Source organism: Labeo rohita, chromosome 1, assembly GCF_022985175.1.
Source record: "Labeo rohita strain BAU-BD-2019 chromosome 1, IGBB_LRoh.1.0, whole genome shotgun sequence".
NCBI classification, from domain to species: Eukaryota; Metazoa; Chordata; class Actinopteri; order Cypriniformes; family Cyprinidae; genus Labeo; species Labeo rohita.
Genome location: NC_066869.1, coordinates 44,874,971 through 44,896,468, shown reverse-complemented (window position 1 = coordinate 44,896,468; position 21,498 = coordinate 44,874,971). Strand labels below are relative to the sequence as shown.

Sequence of the window (21,498 nt, the reverse complement as noted above, 5' to 3'; positions counted from 1 at the left end):
TGATTTCAGATGCCACTTCTAGAGAACTGAAGGAAGGAGAAACCTCTGCCAACTAGGGTTTGTGCCAACAAGCCAGTCTTGGGACTGACCCCAAGTCTCAGCCTTGTTTTATGGCCATTTGGCACCTAGAAACAACCTCTGCATGACTTCAACCATTCCCCAAAGACTTTAAAGATCCTTGAGATCATAAACCCAAGATTGTCAGGAATTTCGGAAATCAAATATACTCATCATTTTAGATGACACCACCACTTCCAGTGAATTTAAGGAAGGGAAAACCTTCCGTCGACTAGGGTTTTTTGGCGCTTCTTGGTCCTAAACCCAAATCCCAACCCCTCCCCCCTTTTTTTGGCCATTTGGCACCTATTTCTTCCCTCCATCTCATCCCGACCTCCACCATTCGCCCCTCGCTGGCCACGGCAGTCCTCCCTCCCCGTTCCCGCCCCCACCCTCCCCCTCCTCATCACCCGACCCCTTCCCCACACCACACTTCCCACCCCTCCACCCAAGTCACAATGGCCACCGGTACTACCACCACCGCCCGCGAACATCTCCTGGTGGTGCGGAGGCGCAGCCCGCATATGCGCTACACGTTGAGCCCGGAAAACCTCCGCAGCCTTTCGGCTCAGGGGGGGCTCTGGGAATGGAGGGAGCTCTAGAGGAGGAGCTCCTGAACCGATGGGACTGCAGCGGGCCAACAGTGACACCGACCTGGTGACGTCGGATAGCCGTTCCTCCTTAACAGCCTCTACGTACCAGTTCACGCTCGGGCGTGGGCAAAACCTGGTCATCTCTTGGGACATCAAGGAGGAGGTGGATGCCACGGACTGGATCGGGCTGTACCACATTGGTAAGATGTTTTGAGTTGTGGGAAAAATCTCTATTGCAAGTAATTTCTTTTAAAGGGATAGTTCACCTAAAAATTTTTATTAGTCCATGGTTTACTCAGCCTCAAGCCATCTAAGGTGTATATGACTTTCTTCATGCAGACGAATAAAAAATGTCCTGGCTAGTCCAAGCTTTATAATGGCATTGAATGGCTGTTGAGATTTTGAAGTCCAAGAAAGTGCATCAATCCATCATAAAAAGTACTCCACATGGCTCCAGGGGGTTAATAAAGGCTGAAATGAAACTATGCATTTGTGTAAGAAAAATATCCATATTTACAACTTTAGAAACTGTAATCTCTAGCTTCCGGAAGTAACTACACGGAAGCACAGAGGAGAGAGCAAACAAAAAACGATGATGAATTAGAAGTATAAAATGATGATTTGTAAAGAACAATGTCGGAAGATTTCGATATAAGCCAAGAAGAGACTGGTTTTCCTGTGCTGTAAACAAAACTTGTAACGTTAAAGCTGGACCTTACATTATGCCTACATCCTACGTTGGAATGCCACTCTCTCGTGAGCATACGTACGACAGTTAGCGGAAACTCGAAATTGCGGTTTGTTACGTTTTAAATATGGATATTTTTCTCATACAAATGCTTCAGATTGCTTCAGAAGGCCTTTATTAACGCCCCGGAACCATGTGGAGTACTTTTTATAATGGATGGATGCACTTTATTGGACTTCAAAATCTCAACACCCATTCACTGCCATTATAAAGCTTGGGAAAGCCAGGATATATTTTAATATAACTTTGATTGTATTCCTTTGAAAGAAGAAAGTTATTTACACCTGGGATGGCTTGAGGGTCAGTAAATCATGAGTAAATTTTCATTTTTGAGTAAACTATCCCTTTAATGCAAGTAAAAGATCATGTTCCACGACGATATTTTGTAAATTTCCTACTGTAAATATATCAAAATGTAATTTTTGATTAGTAATATGCATTGCTAAGAACTTCCTTTGGACAACTTTAAAGGCGATTTTCTCAGTGTTTTGATTTTTTTGGCACCCTCAGATTCAAATAGTTGTATCTCGGCCAAATATTGTCCTATCATAGCAAACCATACATCAATGGAAAGCTTATTTATTCAGCTTTCATATGCTGTATAAATCTCATTTTCAAAAAAAATGACCCTTATGACTGGTTTTGTGGTCCAAGTTCACAATTAGACATATTTATAGGTGAAACTAAGCATCAAGACCATGGGCCAGTGTTGATTTATGTCTTTAAAAAATACTTTTGCACATTACTTTGTGATACGTTTTGCCCAACATTCGCTTTAAGTATCCATAGTCTCTAGTTGATCTAAGATTATTTATGTCAAGTTTTATTGGTGTTTTGCACATTTACTAATCATTTAAGATATGTGCTACTAGTTTTATTCATCAGACATATATTGTTATCTGGTTAAAAGTCATTTTGTCAGTGTTTCTGTCATGTTTTGGCATGTTAAACATTTCTGGGCTGGAACGGTAGATGAATACTGGAAAAACCTGATTCATACACACACACACACACACACACACACACACACACATCATTTGATTGGGCTTGAACCAAAATGTAATGAGCGCAAACCAAAATATAAGACTATTTGTGACCCTGGACCAAAAACCAGTCATAAGGGTAAATTTTTTGAAACTGAGATTTATACATCATCTGAATAAATAAGCTTTCCATTGATGTGTGATTTGTTAGGATAGGACAATATTTGGACGAGATATTCAACTATTTGAAAATCTGTAATCTAAATATTGAGAAAATCGCTTCTAAAGTTGTCCAAATTAAGTTCTTAGCAATGCATAGTACTAATCCAAAATTAAGTTCTGATATATTTACGGTGGGAAATTTACAAAATACCTTCATGGAACGTGATCTTTTGAAAAATTGATACAATGTATTTTTGGCCATTGCTACAAATATACCCGTGCCACTTGCGAATGGTTTTGCGGTGCAGGATCACATTTGTAAATGTAAACACTGTGTCCACACTGAATGTAAGATGTGCAACACACTACATCTAAACTAAATCACTCCCATTCTAATCAACAAAGTAACATAACAGAAACCAGGCATTTCTATGCACTGTAAATACTGTCATACTGCCCAGCCCTAATGTGACCAACTGTGTGGGTTTAATATGTTGATGAAGCAAGTGATTGCAAGTGAATGAGCAAATGAAAACAGATGAACTGCTGACTCTGGCTTAATTGCACCGTGTCATTAGCTACATTTTATATCGTCCTCTCCTCCGCACTTGCGCTGATGGATGAGTCTCGTTACTCAGCACTATTTCTGATGGCTTTGAGAGCCCATAACCGCCATAGTTTTGATTTGTAGAGCAGAGGTGGGAGGATGAGCAAAACGTGTCCCATGAGACACCAACTAACCATGAACAAGCTCAACCCACCAGCATCCCTAGATACAGACTATAAGAGCAACTGCAATACAATTAACCATTCACTGACTTGCGGTGAACTGTACACACATTTATGTTTAGAGGCATTATGCTGCCATCATTTATTTGATATTTCTTACTATTTTTGTTGTATAGTGTAGTAAGAGTTATTTTAATTATCTTTAATTAATTAAAATAGTATTGTGTGATTGGCAAATCCATTTGAAATCATATTTTTAAACAATGCATGGAACAAAATTATGAGAAAGTGTTGTAAATTACCTGCTAGTTTTCTTTTGGGATCTGTCTTTTTTTGGGATCTTCTTTCTACTTAATGTGCACCCATAAAAAAAATCCATGCAAACAGTGAAATTTTCTTTCTTGCATAAGACAAAAAAAAAACAAAAACAAAAGATACTTCTCAGCTAATGTACAGCATTAACTTGAATCAAATGGCTCAAGGCTGCTTCAGAGATACAGTCTTTATAGATTTGGCTTCTTGGAAGTGGGAATTTAGTGGTGCGTGTAATGGTAACGATACCGTGAATTGTGCAGCTTCGTGTGCTCTTACTTTTCTGTGATCTGTCTTTCGGTTTTGCAAATGATAAACCAGGGAAAAAAGTGTTTTGAAGTGACCTGAGTCCTGTCTAGAGACCTGAATATTATTATCATAAAACCACTCAAGACCCACGAAAGCATGCATTCATTATTCAGAAATAGTATGAATATTGTTTGCATGAGATTTTGTGTATTCTCAAATCTAAAGTACATTATGTACAGTACAAGTGTCAGTAAACAAGATTTTATTCTCATTCTGCTGTAATCTGTGTTATGTAGTACGAGCGCAGGGTTCAGGGTCTGTTTGACAGTCATGGTCAGTGAAAGCCGATCCCTCATACTACTACAGCCGGCTTCATGGGGCCATCGATCAGGACTGGGGAATTCCTCTATGGCCTGTCCCAGAGAAAGGCCTCCGCTGAGGGATTGTGCCAGCCATCGATCCACTCAGATCCTCTGGAGTTTCATTCAGTCTTATTTTCCCCATGGGAGTGACCAGGACCTGATTTATGACCTGTGTTATACACAAAAAGAACAACTGCCTGAAAGGAATAGTTCACTCAAAAATACAAAGGTCACCCTCAGGCAATACAGATGCCATACAGATGTAGATGAGGTTGTTTCTTCATCAGGTTTGGAGAAATGTAGCATTATGTCACTTGCTCCCCAATAAATCCTCTGCAGTGAATGGGTGCCGTCAGAATGAGAGTCCAAACAGCTGATAAAAACACCCCAAGTAATCCACATGACTTCAGTGTGGAGCAAAAAGCTGTGAAACAAATTCATCGTTAAGGCAATTTAACCTTAAACCATTGTTTCTGGCCAAAATACAAAATCCTTTATCCAAAATATTTCTCCAGTGAAAAAGGCGTCTGATCCGAAACAGGAGAGAAGTATGCACATATGAAGAACTGTTTACAAACCAAAACAGTTTGGACTCTCATTCTGACAGCATCCATTCACTGGAGAGGATCCATCAGTGAACAAGTGATGTAATGTTTTCAGATGAAGAAACGAACTGATCTACATCTTGGATAGCCTGAGGGTGAGTAAAAAGTATATATCTCCTTACATTAAATTTTAATGTATTCTGTAAAACAAAACCTATACCTATACTCACACCGAGATCAAAAAGAAAAAAATGATTAAATTATATTTTCTATGAATAAATTGAAGCCAGTTTTTATGGCTATCAACAATTCAATTTTGCATTATGACATTATTGTCATGACAAATTAAGCACATCATCTTTACATTACTAAAAAAGAAAAATAAATAAATAAACAAATGAATTAATTAATAGATAAAGTAGATCTACATATAAAGTAAAACCTGTTATACATAATAAAAAAATATATATATCATGGTAATATCTGTTTTGCTGCCTTTTGTATATTTGTATATTTTTGTAAATGTTCTCAATTGTCGTGCAAATAATGAAAAAGAAAAAGTCATAATGGTGTTAAAAACATGATATTGTCTAAAGAAAGTTACACTTTACAATATGTCATTTGTTAACATTAGTTAATCTATTTACTAACATGAACAATACATTTATTACACTATTAATCTTTGTTAATGTTAGTTAATAAAAAAACAGTTGTTCATTGTTCTTGTTAGTTCACAGTGCATTAACTAATGTTAACAAACACAACTTGTGATTTTAATTATACATTAGTAAATGCTAAAATTAACATTAGCTAAGATTAATAAATGCTGCAGAAGTATTGTTCATTCTTCGTTCATGTTAACTAATGTAGTTAACTAATATTAACTAATAAACCTTGTTTTAAAGTGTTATGTATATATATAAGTTATATATATATATATATATACACACATAAATGCACACACACACACACACACATATATATATATATATATATATACTTATATATATTTTTAAATATTTCTTTTTATTTTGGGGTGAAAAGATTCACCCATAAAAAAAATAATAAATTAATTAATAAATTAATTAATAGATTAAAACATCAGATATCATTAAAATATCATGGTAATATTTGTTCTGCTGCCTTTTTATATTAGTTTAAATAATGAAACTATTTCAGAAATTTTTTGCATGATTTCTTAAGAATAATATGAATTACAAAAAGCATCCAACATAAAACATTTTGACCCATTATGTTAATGATTAGCATAGGCAAGATGTGCATAAGTATCATGAAAATAATGTCACAAAGGAAAAAAAAAGCCATAATGGTGTTATTTATTTATTTATTTTTAAGTTACACTTTACAATAAGGTACCATTTGTTAAGGTTACAAACATGAACAAACAATGAACAATACATTTATTACACTATTTATTAATCTTTGTTAATGTTAGTTAATAAAAATACAGTTGTTCAGTGTTTGTTCTTGTTAGTTCGCAGCACATAAAATCACAAAATTTTGGTTTATTTTAGTTCACTACATAGTTTATAGTTAACTGAAGTTGGCAAACACAAATTGTGATTTTAATAATGCATTAGTAAATGCTGAAATTAACATGAACTAAGATTAATAAATGCTGTAGAAGTATTGTTCATTCTTAGCTCATATTAACTAATGTAGTTAACAAATGTTAACTAATGAACCTTATTGTAAAGTGCTACGAAATAAAATATATAATATTTCTTCCTTTTTATTTTGGGGTGAAAAGATGTTTCAAGATTCATCCATAAAAAAATAATTAATTAATTAATAGATTAAATATCAAATATTAAAATATTGTGGTAATATTTGTTCTGCTGCCTTTTTCATACTGGTTTAAATGATGAACTATAAATTAAAATTCAGCATGATTTTTTAAGAATAATACAAAAAGCATCCAACATAAAACATTTTGACCCATTATATTAATGATTACTTGAATGTCACAAAGGAAAAAAAAGCTATAATGGTGATAAAAACATTCACAATATTTTGGTTTATTTTAGTTCACTACATAGTTCATAGTTAACTGAAGTTGGCAAACACAAATTGTGATTTTAATAATGCATTGGTAAATGCTGAAATTAACATTAACTAAGATTAATAAATGCTGTAGAAGTATTGTTCATTCTTAGCTCATATTAACTAACGTAGTTAACAAATGTTAACTAATGAACCTTATTGTAAAGTGCTACCAAATCAAATATATAATATTTCTTCCTTTTTATTTTGGGTGAAAAGATGTTTCAAGATTCACCCATAAATAAATTTGCTATTAAGAAAGTCTTTTTTACCTTTGCTGATAAACAAAAGCCACAGACTGCTGTGCAGGTTCTGTTTCTTTTCTTTTAACGTCACATTACATTTAACTAATGAAACATTTAATTAATCTGCCTTAACTTTGTTTATTTGTCTTGTCTTTGATCATGTGCTCAGAATATGTCTTGACTTTACAGTAAGGCATTTAGCTGGTTTTCCTGGAAACTGGATGATGCAGGGTACCGCTGCGCTGGAGTCAGAGATGATTGATTTTTACGTGAGTCATGTGACACGGTCGGGTGAATTGTGGCTTCTTGTAGACGTTCAGTAACAGAGGCCCAGTGTCAGCGCTGTAATATAGTTTCAGTTGAGCTGCTGTAGATCACTGTAGACAAGGCTAGACTATTCACCGAGAGTCTGACAGAATAAAGAGTGTCCTACAATTACTTATCACAGGCTGCCGTCACACCTAGAGAGAAACGGGCTGTAAACCTTTCTCCAGGGCAAATTCTCTTCAGAATGTCTGATTCGTGGAAGTGGCATTGATATACAATGACTTTAAAGAACATTGTATCGCAAAGGTTTCCCTTTTATAGCTTAGGGCATTTAAAGGGTTAGGCTACCCAACAATGAAAGTTGTCATCATTTACTCACCTTCAAGTTGTTCCAAACCTGTATGAATTTCTTTCAGCTGTTAAGCAAAAGAAGATATTTTGAAGAATATTGGTAACCAAACAGCTGAAATCAGAGTTGTTTGTTTAGATGGTTAGATTGTATATTTGAAGATCCAGAATAAACTACCTAAAATCAAATATGAAACACTTTTCCAAAAATGTTTAATTTAGTCCAATTTAAAACCTTATACAATAGGGCTAAGAATTTAACAAAGGTAAAAATCATATATATTTTTTTATTTTATTTTATTTTATTGCTCAGACTATGTACTCCTACTAAGGCATAAATCTCCCTCAGGTGGACTGATTGCTTAATTGGGAGTTTTGTCGTTAGATGTTATAAAAAATTTTTGTTCAGATACTGTTTGTCCTTTTTTATTTTTTAATTAAATTAAATTTTATTTTATTTTATTTTATTGCTAAGACTACATGCTCCTAATAAGGTGTAATTCTCCCTCAAGTGGACTGATTGCTTAATTGGGAGTTTTGTCAATCGAAGTTATTCATTCTTTTGTTCATATACTGTTTTATTTTATTTTATTTTATTTCTCAGACTACATACTCCTAATAAGGCATAAATCTTCCTCAAGTGGACTGTTAGCTTAATTGGGAATTTTGTCATTAGTTATTAATTTGTTTGTTCAGATTCTGTTAATTTAATTTAATTTAATTTAATTTAATTTAATTTAATTTAATTTTATTTAATTTTATTTAATTTTATTTAATTTTATTTAATTTTATTTAATTTTATTTCATTTTATTTCATTTTATTTTATTGCTCAGACTACATGCTCCTAATAAGGCCTAATTCTCCCTCAAGTGGACCCTATTGCTTAATTAGGAATTTTGTCATTACATTTTATTAATTTGTTTGTTCAAATACTGTTTATTTTATTTTACTTTATTTTATTTTATTTTATTGCTCAGACTACATCCTTCTAATAAGGCCTAATTCTCCCTCAAGTGGACTGTTAGCTTAATTGGGAATTTTGTCCTTAGTTATTAATTTGTTTGTTTATTTTATTTTATTTTATTTTATTTTATTTTATTTTATTTTATTTTATTTTATTTCTCAGACTACATGCTCCTAATAAGGCCTAATTCTCCCTCAAGTGGACTGATTGCTTAATTGGGAGTTTTGTTATTTGAGGTTAATCATTCTTTTGTTCAGATACTGTTTGTCCTGAATTAGCGGGCAGAAAGGAGAAAAAGATTGTGTCACAGAGAGATAATCAGCAGTGGGTCATTGGGTCTCTGGTTTATGTGGCTGTATTGATTATACAGGCTCAGACTGGAAATTGAAGCTAATGTGCTCATGGACTCAGTTCACCCACAATGCGTCCTGTCTGCATTGAATCACAGCCAATCAATTCATTAGTGCCCTCTTTTTACTTTGCCACTAGATGCTATGCTTGTAGTTGAGATTAATCAATACACATTGTTCCATGTAATTTGTATTTTTTAAATTAAATATAATATATTATTTTTCATATTATATATTAATATTAATATATTTTGTTAACTTTTATAAATTATATTTACCATTATTTATATATACATACAATGGTGTATGCAGGAATCAGCAACATAACATTATCAGTACTAAAGCTAAAATTGTCAGTGTGTGCATATAGTTATTTTAAGGTACATTTGTGCTTGACTGCTGTTTATTTATTATGCATGCATGATTATATTGAGCTATATTACTGTTCTCCATATGAAGTAGGATTTTTGAGCAAGCCAAACAGATGGGAGCAGGTAGGAGGTTTGTTTTTATCAGGGTCATGTTGAGTTGAGGAGTTAAAGAACAGGAAACACCAACTAAGAACATGGTCCCTCACCTTCAAGACGAACACTTTGCCATTTGTTTGTTCGCACGACCCTTAGAAAAGGCTTTAAGCCCTTAAGAGAATAGACCTGAGGTGTGGCACAATCGATCGACCAACCCTATGTTGTTTCACAGCCACGCGTTTATAATGAGATCTATTGACTCCTGGTGGAGTCCGTTCTTCTTTGTCGTTTATATACGTATATGACAAATATTTACACGCTTTCGTGCCGACACAGATGAGACGTGTCCTGCAAACGTTTGGGATTCGAAGAACCGTGGGGTAAATGGGACTCAGAGAGGGCAGATCGTCTGGAGGCTGGAGCCCGGACCGTACTTCATGGAGCGTAAGTGAAAGTTTTGAAAAATGATACACACTGTCTGGGTTAATTTCACCAAGTTTGCCAGGTTGTTCACATCAAACGTTTGGTACACTACAATTCAAAAGTTTGGAGTAATTAATAAATATAATGTTCTTGATAATCAAATCAGCATATTAGACTGATTTCTGAAGGATCATGTGACACTGGAGCAATGATAATGAAATAGTGAAAATTCAGCTTTATTATCAGGAATAAATTACATTTTTATATACCGTTCAAAAGTTTGGAATCAGTAAGACTTGTAATGTTTTTAAAGAAGTCTCTTATGCTCATCAAGGCTCCCTTATTTAATAAAAATACAGACACTAATACTGCAAAATGTTATTACAATATAAAATAATGCTTTTTATTTTAATATAATTTAAAATATAATTTTTTCCTGTGATGCATAGCTGAATTTTCATCAGTTGTTACTCCAGTCTTAGGTTTCACATGATCCTTCAGAAATTAGTCTAATATGCTGATTTATTATTAGAATTATCAATTTTGGAAACAGTTGCGCTGCCAAATATTTTTTTGACATTCACGTTTGTTGTTGTGGTATTAATTTGATTATTTCTTGTTTGAACACTGTAAAAAATATTTAAAAATAAGTTGTTAAAAAGTTTTACAAGAAAATATTACCTCAGGTTTTCTGCTTAAAACATTTACATTTAATTAAATGTATTACTTACAATTTATTTGTTACATGTACTAACAATTTCTGAGTGTGAATTGTTTCTACACCATTTTTTTTGTTCAGTGTAGCAGCCTAGGATCTTAAAACCATAATTTTGTTTCTCATCAGACTGATAAATTCTGTGCACATTGATTACTGGGAATTGCATGAAGCCTGCCAGTCAGATTACAGCTCTTGGCATTTTTTGTGTGAATTATGGATCAGATGGTCTATGAGCATGCTGTCTGAGAATTAAACAATGATAAAATGTGTTATTATGTGAGAATAATAGTGGAGATACTGTATGTGCTGTTTATGTTTCAAATGTTTGAGCTCTTAAAACAATGATCTTGTGTTTATGTTTCTCAGCTGAGACCAAAATCTGTTTCAAATATTACCATGGAGTGAGTGGAGCGTTGAGGGCCACAACACCCTGCATTACTGTCAAGAACCCTGGAGTTACAGTAAGTGTGTGTTTAGTGTTGGAATTAAAAGTGTTAGGCTTTAAAACATTTAGTTGTTGAGCTGCAAACATGCTCCTGTTGATCAGGCACTTTTTGAATTGTACTTAAATGAAGTATTTTCACTCATAATGTGTTTTAAAAGTGATTGTGTCACATGAACTTGAGAGAAACATGTGAAAGCATTACTCATCGATATGGCATAATGTTACGTTTTCATAATAGTAAATTGTAGCCTCCTTTTAACCTATTTTTACCTGTTTTATATGTCAAAGCTGTGGCTTTAAGGTTAATGGACTTGTTCCAAAACACTAATCTCTAACACTAACAAACCAAATTGTTTGTTTAGTCAACTCAAATATCTAAGTTTTCACTTAGTACAACTTAACATTTCAAGTTGACTAAACTTATTTGAGTTGACTGAACTTAAACTTTTATGTGTGCAGGGTAACAAATGATTTTAAGTTGAATCAACAAATTGTTTTTTTTTACAGTGTAATAAATAGATGTTTAAAAATGTAGTTAAATGTAACAACAAATAATGCATTGCAATATTTGAATAGCATTTTTATAGATTTCGTATTTTAAATAGAATTTGTTGATTTAATTACACTACAGTTCAAAGTAAGTCAGTAAGATTTTTTTGTTTTCTTTCATTTTTTAAGGTCTCCTCTGCTCACCAAGGTTGCATTTATTTGATAAAAATGCAGTAAAACAGTAATATTTTAAAATATTATTACAATCTAAAATATATTTTTGTATTTATTTTTGTAATATTTTTGTCATTTTTATTTTATAATATTTTGTCATTTTTATTTTGTCTTTTTTTGTACTTTTGTAATATATTTTATAATTTATTTAATTTATGTAATATATAATGTATAATATGTATGAAATGTATAAACATGTAGATATTTGAGTTCATTCAACTTAAAATTTTAAGGCTGCTGGGTAACAAGCCCAGCTTTTAAGTTTAACAAACCAAATTGTTTGTTTAGTCAACTCAAATATCTAAGTTTTCAAGTTTGTACAACTTAACATTTCAAGTTGACTAAACCTACTTGAGTTGACTGAACTTAAAATTTTAAGTGTGCAGAATAACAAATTGTTTTAAGTTGACTCAACATTTTTTTTTTTTTTTTACGGTGTAATAAATAGATGTTTAAAAATGTAGTTAAATGTAACAACAAATAATGCTTTGATCAATGCAATATTTTAATAGCAGTTTTATATTTTTCGTATTTTAAATAGAATTTGCTGATTTAATTACACTATAAGGTTTGGAGTCAGAAAGATTTTATAAATGTTTTTTCTTTTTTTTTTAAACGCCTCTTCTGCTCACCAAGGTTGCATTTATTTGATAAAAATGCAGTAAAAACAGTAATATTTTGAATAATATTTTTAAAATTATTTTTTGTATTTTTGTAATATATTTTTTATGTATTTAGTTTATGTAATATATTTTATAATTTATTTAATTTATGCCATTTAAATGTTATTTATTTCTGTGATGCAAAGCTGAATTTTCAGCATCATTTCTCCAGGATTCAGTGTCACATGATCCTTGAGAAATCATTCTAATATGCCAATATTATTATGTTAAAAACAGTTGAGCTGCTTACTATTTTTTGTGGATGCTGTGATTCATTTTTGAGGGTGCTTTCAAAAGAAATGCATTTATTTAAAATTTTATAATTTGTAATAATATAATTGGCTTGACTGTCACTATTGATCTATTTAATGTCTTTCTAAACAGTAGTGTAATTAAATTTAAAGTATATACTTAATTAGTCCAACCAGTATTTATAAGGCTGTTTGTGGTTCTTGAGCAATGAATGAACTTACTGCATTAATATGAAATCTATTTGATGTTTGTGCATATATGTTACATGTTATTTTACAATGCTTCCAGCTGACAAATTCAGTAGATACATGTGCGATCATCAAACGCTTCACATTTTCACATCTCCACCTGCATGTGTTTCTTAGTCTTTCTCTGCCTGTGTGTCGGCAAGCTCCATTATCAGGCGCTGGAGTTGGACTAAACTCCACAGAGACGTATCATGTTCATAGGCATGCAGGGAATGCACAGGAAGTAGAGAGCGCACTTTGATATGCTTAGCGCCCGGCTGCCGACAAAACACAGAACTAGAGCAAAGGCCACATTCTGCACTCTGTGGCATGAGCCTGAACTTGAACCTTGATTTAACAGACCAATTTACTTACAAAGCATCACTATTACTGTTTAAACTCCTCTTTGTGCTATGGAAGTGAATGAATACATCAGATCATGTGACTTTGATGTGAGGTGTGCTAAAACACGTATCTGTGATTCCTCAGCCAAATAACGGAGATATTTTCTGAATTCTGAACTTTGCTGCTTTCTGCTTTGTATGGTTTGGATTGATGCAGAACACGTTTTGAGCAAATGCACACCCAAAACAATTGACTTAATGTGAGTTAAATGTGCAATGGCTTAACATATGGAAATTATAATATCTCAGTCTCACCATCATTCAGAAGTCATCATGGTGAGGCTCCACAGATGAACAAGAGCCTATAATCATAAATCACACTCTGCCACGTTAATGAGCAGGAACATTATAACGTCATTGAATTATTCATGATCGTGATCCTGAACCTCTGTAAAATTTAACGATAACCATAGTTTCAACCAAAATGCAACTGTAAAATATATTAACTTGAATAAATATATGGAATAAATATTTAATACATATGTAAGTATATTAAATAAATTGTAAATAAATGGGATCTCCTTTAAGATTTATTTATTCATTTATTTGGTAATACTTGGTACAATATGGTTCATTAGATAACATTGGTTAATTACATTAGTTAACATGAACTAAGAGCTAAACTTCATTTCAGTATTTGCATTATTAATTGCAATCAATGAACAACAGTATTTTTATTAACTAACATTAACCAAGATTAATAAATAGTGTTATACATGTATTGTTCCTGGTTCGTTCATGTTAGTTAATACATTGCAAATATTAACAAATGACACCTTATTGTAAAAAAAATAAATAAATAAATAAAAAATAAAAATTAACTAAGGGATGAAAATAATATATTAAATATATTACACTATAGTATTAATATATTAGAAATAAAAACTTGCCATAGGAAAATAAATAAATAAATTATATAGACATTAAAAAATACAAAAGAATAATAAAAAACACAGCAAAATTGCTAAAATACGAAACATAAAAAATATATATAGACATTAAAAAATAATAATTTAAAAATTAAAAAAAAAATCCACAGCAGCAAAATTGCTAACCCCCCTCCCCAAATTAAAAAAAAAAAAAAGACATTAAAAAAAAATTAAAAACACAGCAAAATTTTAAAAACTTAAATAAAAAAATAAACTATATAGGCATTAAAAAATATATAATAAATAATAAAAAATAATAATTTAAATAAATAGTAATAGTATATATATATATATATATATATTTTTTTTTTATTTATTTTTTTTTTTGCTGCGTTTTATATTATAAATCTAAACTATAAATAAAAACTGTAATAGTATTTAGTATCTCTGTTATACTAAATTATCACTGCTCTGTTTCTCTATATCATAATTGTGTTTGTCCTTTACAGGTCGGGGCAGAAGGGCAGGTGGATGGACAGTCAGTCACCGAACACTGCAGAAAATTGGTCAGCTTTACTCTGTCAGGTAAGAACGATTGACATTTACCACACTTACTCTCATTTTAGTAAAAGAGACTGAAGATTTCTTCATGAAACTGATTACTACATATGAATAAGTTTAAAGACATTTGAGAGGCAGTAATGTGATTTTTACCACCCAAACCTTTCTTAACAATGATAAAATGCACAACTTCAAATAGTATATTGCTGTTTATAACACTGCAATAATGGACACATTATCAAAAAAGCATATCAAGAATAATAATATAACATGTTTAACTAATAATAAACAATTTGTGCACCAAGTAATATAGTTAATTTGGCTTAATGTACTTAATATTTCTGACTAATTTACAAAGATTTGAAATGTGTCCTATTCTAACATATAAAGTGATGTATTGTCTTCTTAATTGAAACTCCTCTATATATCTGCCCTCTTGTGGCAATGAGCTGCTAGTGCACATAGATAGATAAATAAATAGATAGATAGATAGATAGAGAGAGAGATAGATAGACTTTATGCTGCCAGCTTACATTGTGTGTTTGTATATTGCAGATATCAGGGCTCAGGGTCTGAAGAAGGGCATGTTTTTTAATCCGGACCCTTATCTGAAGATGAGCATTCAGCCAGGCAAGAGGAACGGCTTCCCTACATTCACTCACCACGGCCAGGAGAGACGAACCTCCATCATATCCAACACCACTAACCCTGTGTGGCACGGAGAGGTAATTCATATTCATATGGCAGGTAATGAGGTGTGCTGTTTGTGTTCACTTCTTCAGCGCTTAACCTCTGGGTGCTGCAGGGTAACGTCTCTGCTGTCAGTCCACTGTGAGGAGCTGAGAAGGTAATGGGATGTAACTAAGTAGGGGAGACTCTGAAACAAGAAGTTTGCAGTAAATGCACAGTGCCCATAAGCAAGGCCAGAACCTCAGGTTTATCCAGAAATTACTGTACTATAAGTTGGTAACATTTTGTAAATTTAAATATTTTTCTTTATTATAAAAACATAGTGAATAATGATAAATGTTAACTATGTCAGTGTGTTTTAAATGGCACTTCAGGATATTTTTTAGGAATACTACCATGGTACATTTGTAAGAAGTTCCAGAAGTTTTGTTACCATACAGTACCAGTCAAAAGTTTTTATGATTTTTTAAAGAAGTCTCTTCTGCTCACCAAGCCTGCATTTATGTCATCCAAAGTCCAGCAAAAACTGTACAAATGTTAAATATTTTTACTATTTAAAATAACTGATTTCTATTTGAATATATTTTAAAATGTCATTTATTCCTGTGATTTCAAAGCTGCATTTTTAGCATTATTACTCCAGTCACATGATCCTTCACAAATCATTCCAGTATTCTGATTTGCTGCTCAAGAAACGTTTATTATGATTATTATTATGTTGAAAACAGCTGAGTAGAATTTTTTCAGGTTTCTTTGATGAATAGAAAGTTCAGAACAACGGCATTTATCTGAAATTGAAGTCTTGTGTAAAATTATAAATGTCTTTATCATCACTTTTGATCAGTTTAAAGCATCCTTGCTAAATATTCTGACTCCAAGCTTTTGAATTGTTTAGTGTATAATGTTAAAAAAAGCTTTTTATGTCAGATAAATGCTGATTTTAGGATCTTTCTGTTCATCAAAGAATCCTGAGAAAATGTACTCAACTGTTTTTTAATATTGATGATGATATTAATAATAATAAAAATGTTTCTTGCGCAGCAAATCAGCATATTAGAATGATTTCTGAAGGATCATGTGACACTGAAGACTGGAGAAATGATGCTGAAAATTCAGCTTTGATCACAGGAATAAATTACATTTTAAAATATATTTTAATGGAAAACAGTTATTTAAAATAGTAAAAATGTTTAATAATTGTACTGTTTTTGCTGTACTTTGGATCTAATAAACACAGGCTTGGTAAGCAGAAGAGACTTTAAAAAAAAAAAACTTTTGACTGGTAGTGTGAGACTGAATATACTGCAAGATTGAATATTATTTTACTTCCCCTGCGCAGAAACATAACTGTAAAACTTCATTTTCATACTACATTTATTTTCTCCTGCAGAAGTACACTTTTGTTGCTCTGATGACGGATGTTTTGGAAATTGAGGTCAAGGACAAATTTGCAAAAAGTCGCCCGATCATCAAACGCTTTTTTAGGTCAGCTGACAATGCCGGTGCAGAGACTGCTGGAGAGACACACAGCCGGGTCAGTATTACTGTTGAAATATACCTGCGAGGATCTGCTATGTATGAGCTTTTATTAACATCAGAGTATCCTGCAGTTCATTCCTGTCCACAGATGTTTATGAACACATGTGTAATAATTCAGGAGGTGAATATTATTTTTGCATCCCAAGATGTTATATTTAGAGGTATATACTGTATTTGGTAATATTTTTATTGGCAAAATATTACCTCTGTATAAACATATTTATAGAGATCATATTTTATGAGCAATATTACAAACTGATTTTATTACAGTACAATAATTATCTGTGGTATTTTTTTATTTTTTGGAAAAAAGGGATCAACATGTGAGCTACACGCTTTGTCGTCGTCTTCCGACAGAACATGTGAGTGGACAGCTTCACTTCAGGGTGGAGATCACCTCCAACGGACATGAAGGTACAGATTACAGTATGAATATTAATACATTTAATATTATTTAAATATTTCTGGTTGATACGTTTTTTGAGATTTTGAAAGAAGCGTCTTATGCTCACCCAAGGTTGCATTTATTGGATTAAAAATACAGTAAAATCTGGAATATTGTGAAATATCTGGAATATTGTGAAATATTATTATAAATTGAAATAACTGTTTTAATATGTAATATATTTTGTAGCTATATATTTTGTGTTATAAATGTCTTTATTGTCACTTTTGATAAATGTAATGCATCTTTGCTAAAAAGGTGGAGTTTTTACTTTTTTTTGTTAATTTATTTTTTCATTTTATTTTGTGCCATTGTTTAATTTTATTTTTAAATTTATTTTCATTGTATTTTATTTTATTTCACCTCATTTTATTTCTTTTAATTTAATTTAATTTAATTTAATTTTGTTTTATTTTTTTTATTTTATTTTATTTCATTTCATTGTATAATAAGTATGGCTATTTGTTATTACTATTACTGACACGGCCAGTTATTGAATTATTGAGTTTTTACTTTTTTGTTGTTTGTTTGTTTGTTTGTTTTTTGTTTTACAACTTGAAACCTTTAACATTTTATTTCTTTAAATTAAATTAAATTAAATTTAATTTAAGTTTTATTTCTTTTTTATTTTATTTGTTTTTTATTTCATTTCATTGTATAATAAGTATGGTTATTTGTTATTACTATTACTAACATGGTCAATTATTGAATTATTGAGTTTTTACTTTTTTTTTGTTTTGTTTTGTTTTGTTTTACAACTTGAAACCTTTAACATTTTATGGATCATTCAGGTAACAACACAGTATTAAGAATCAAGCGTATGTAAACTTTTGAACAGGGTCATTTTTATAAATTCTCTTGTGGACTTTATGTAATTGTCTTTTATGTGAAATATCTTATTCAGGTCAGTCTTAAATAAAAAATAACATGCATTTTTTATGATCCCTCTTATTTTGGTAAAATAATTAACATTTAGCAGATTCTGCAAGGTGTATGTAAACTTTTGACCTCAACTGAAAGTATTATGCTTTTGTAGATGCCATGGGATCTCTGCTAGGAGCCTCTTCTATGAATGGAGATCCTGGGAGTCCGTCAGACGACGAGGATGTTTTGCATCCTTCGTCCCTCATGGCCAGGGGTCCCTCGCCCACCGGCTCTGAAGGGTCCCTTCACGGTGATGCTTTTAGGGCTGACGAGTGCATGATGGACCCTGATGAGGATCGGCTCTTGAGAGACGGAGCCCCAGACATGGCCGAAGGAACCCCGGGCCACACTCATCGCCAGGCCTCGCTTAACGACTACCTGGATGCCATTGAGGCCCCTAAGGGCCCTGGAGACAGACCGCTCGGGGCCGCCTCACCTAAACTACGCTCCAGTTTCCCCACCGACACACGGCTCAATGCTATGTTGCATATAGACTCTGATGAAGACGAGGAGGGACACGCCTCCCGGGATACGGCGTTGACCAATGGCGCTCCGCGGCCTGAAGGACACACCTCCTCTGAACAGGACAAAACGGAGGGTCCTGTCAAAGAGAGGCTGGAGTCGGAAGGGGCGAGCAGCACCACAGATACGGAGGCCACGGCAACAGGGTCGAGCAGTGGGACAACAAAGAGCCAAAATGGAGGTGCTGAGGACATTCAGGAAGGAGCTGCTGCCTCTGGAGAGACGACTCAGAGCACTGGCAGCTCTCAGCGGCCAGCTCCCAAAATACAGGTCTGTAATGTTTTTATTTTATTTTATTTTATTTTATTTTATTGTTTCTTTCAATATCTGTTTTTGTTTTAATTTATTTAATTCTATTACTTTTTATTTTATTTTGTTTTAATTCATTTCATTTTATTACTTTTTATTTCATTTTATTTTATTTTGTTTTGTTTCATTTTATTTTTTAATTTATTTTATTTTATTGTATTTTACTTTATTTTATTTGTATTTAAGTGGTGTTTTCTTTTTCTTTATTTTATTTCTTTTTATTTGATTTGATTTGATTTAATTTAATTTAATTTAATTTTTTTAAATTTTATTTAATTTCACTTTATCTTACCTTATTTTATTTCATTTTATTTCATTCTATTTTGCTTTATTTTTATTTATTTTTATTTAATATTTATTTTTCTTTTATTTCATTTAATTTCATTTAATCATATTTATTTTATTTTATCCCATTTTATTTTACTGTATTTTGCTTTATTTTATTTGTTTTTAATTTATTTTAATTAATTTAATTTAATTTAATTTTATTTTACTTATTTAATTTAGTTTTTTACTACTAACATCATAAGTTATTGAATACATCTTTATCTATCTATCTATCTATCTATCTAGAAAATATATTCCATATATTTATTTAAGTAGAAACTATTTGGTTGATTCATGCATAAAACAGTAATAATAATAATCTTCATCGTCATAATTTCCCCAATTTGTATTGTTATGTAGCTCTTCCGTTGCATCATTACACCTAAATACATTTCTTACAGGATGAGGAAGGAGTAGCGCCCAAGCCGGTCACTGGGGATGAAGGATCATCAGAGGCCGCTACAGTCACAGAGCCCTCAGCATCTGCCAGTAATGCAGTTAGTGAAGGGGGCGGAGCCACAGCAGCTAAGCAGCCAGAGCAGGGGAACTCCAGCGAGACGGCCAATGAGGAGGAGGAAGATGCCGAAGTCTGGCAGAGGAGGCGGAGTCTGCAGGCATCAGGGAACGCATCACAGGCTGAAGGGATGGAATTAACCAATGAAGCGAGAAGGGCAACTGACGCAGCACAAGCTGCCACAGTAACAGATGGAGAGACAGGTAACTTCCTGTGTTATTTATATAGAAAATCAGCAGTAGGAAGGGATAAGAGAATTTTATGCTTTTACCATCACTTTTAACTTTTGCACATTAACAAAAAAGATAACATAGTTATAAATAATAAAATAAATATTATAATTTAAGGGGAAAAAAATACATATTTTTTTGCTAATTGTGTTTTTATGTAAATAAACGTTAACTGTTCAGAACATTTTTAATATTACATTTTTGTTTAATACTAAATACTAGTATGTTAAATTTGCTGTAATACTGTAATACTGCTGATAATAACAATATATGAAAAGAATAATGTTTATTATATTAAAATATTTCTATATAAATATTTGTTTTGTTGATAATAATAACAATAATAATAATATTAAAAAATAAATATATTACAATAAATAATAATAAGTATTATTATTATTAAAATATATTACCGATAATAATATTAATATATGAAAAGAAGTGCAATAAATAAAAATAATAAATAATTATGTTGTTATTAAAATAAAATATTATGTAATTATTAAGAACATGAATAATATTAATATTTAAAAAATAAAGTGTATTATATTAAAATAAAAAACTCTTTATCTGATTTGTTGTTGTTGCTAATAATTATATTAATAATATATGAAACAATTATATCACAATAAATAAAAATATTAATTGTTATTATTATATAAATATAAGGAAGATTATAATTTTAAGAATAATAATCTTAGTGTTTATGTTACAATATTTATAATATAAAAATATAAAATAGTATCAACAACAGCATCGTTACCACCACCAACAATAACAATATATGAAAAATTAACATATTACAATGAAGAAAAATAATTATTATTAATATTTAATTTATTTATTAATTAAAATATATTATTATGTGAATATTCAGAGCATGAATAATAATACAAATATTTATAATATTAAAATAGAAGATATTATAGAATATTTTAATAGTTAATCAAATATATATTACATAAATATTAAGAGCATAAATAATAATAATAATATTTATAATATTTAAATAGAAAATAATAGATTTTAACATTATAAAAAAGAATAATATATGAAACAAATATTAATTATTAATTGATTTTATTACAATAAAGATTATATAAATATTAGGAAGATTCTAATAATAATAATAATAATAATAATAATAATAATAAAATAGAAACAATATACAGGGTGGGCCATTTATATGGATACATCACACATCAAACTTATTGGGAATTTCACAAGAAAACCAATGGTGTGCTTGGTTTTAACGTAACTTTATTCTT

General features: G+C 31.4%; 1 protein-coding gene across 1 annotated transcript in view; it reads left to right on the top strand.

Moving 5' to 3' along the window:
- Positions 1–301: 301 nt before the first annotated feature.
- Positions 302–21,498, top strand: part of hecw2b (HECT, C2 and WW domain containing E3 ubiquitin protein ligase 2b) — a 40,418-nt gene continuing 19,221 nt past the window's right edge. Inside the window, 11 exon segments of the mRNA XM_051118014.1 lie at positions 302–631; positions 633–850; positions 9,783–9,890; positions 10,954–11,048; positions 14,679–14,754; positions 15,286–15,455; positions 16,811–16,897; positions 16,899–16,954; positions 17,273–17,373; positions 18,441–19,120; positions 19,888–20,203. Of these exon segments, the coding sequence (XP_050973971.1) occupies positions 516–631; positions 633–850; positions 9,783–9,890; positions 10,954–11,048; positions 14,679–14,754; positions 15,286–15,455; positions 16,811–16,897; positions 16,899–16,954; positions 17,273–17,373; positions 18,441–19,120; positions 19,888–20,203 (2,023 nt within the window). The 5' untranslated portion in view covers positions 302–515.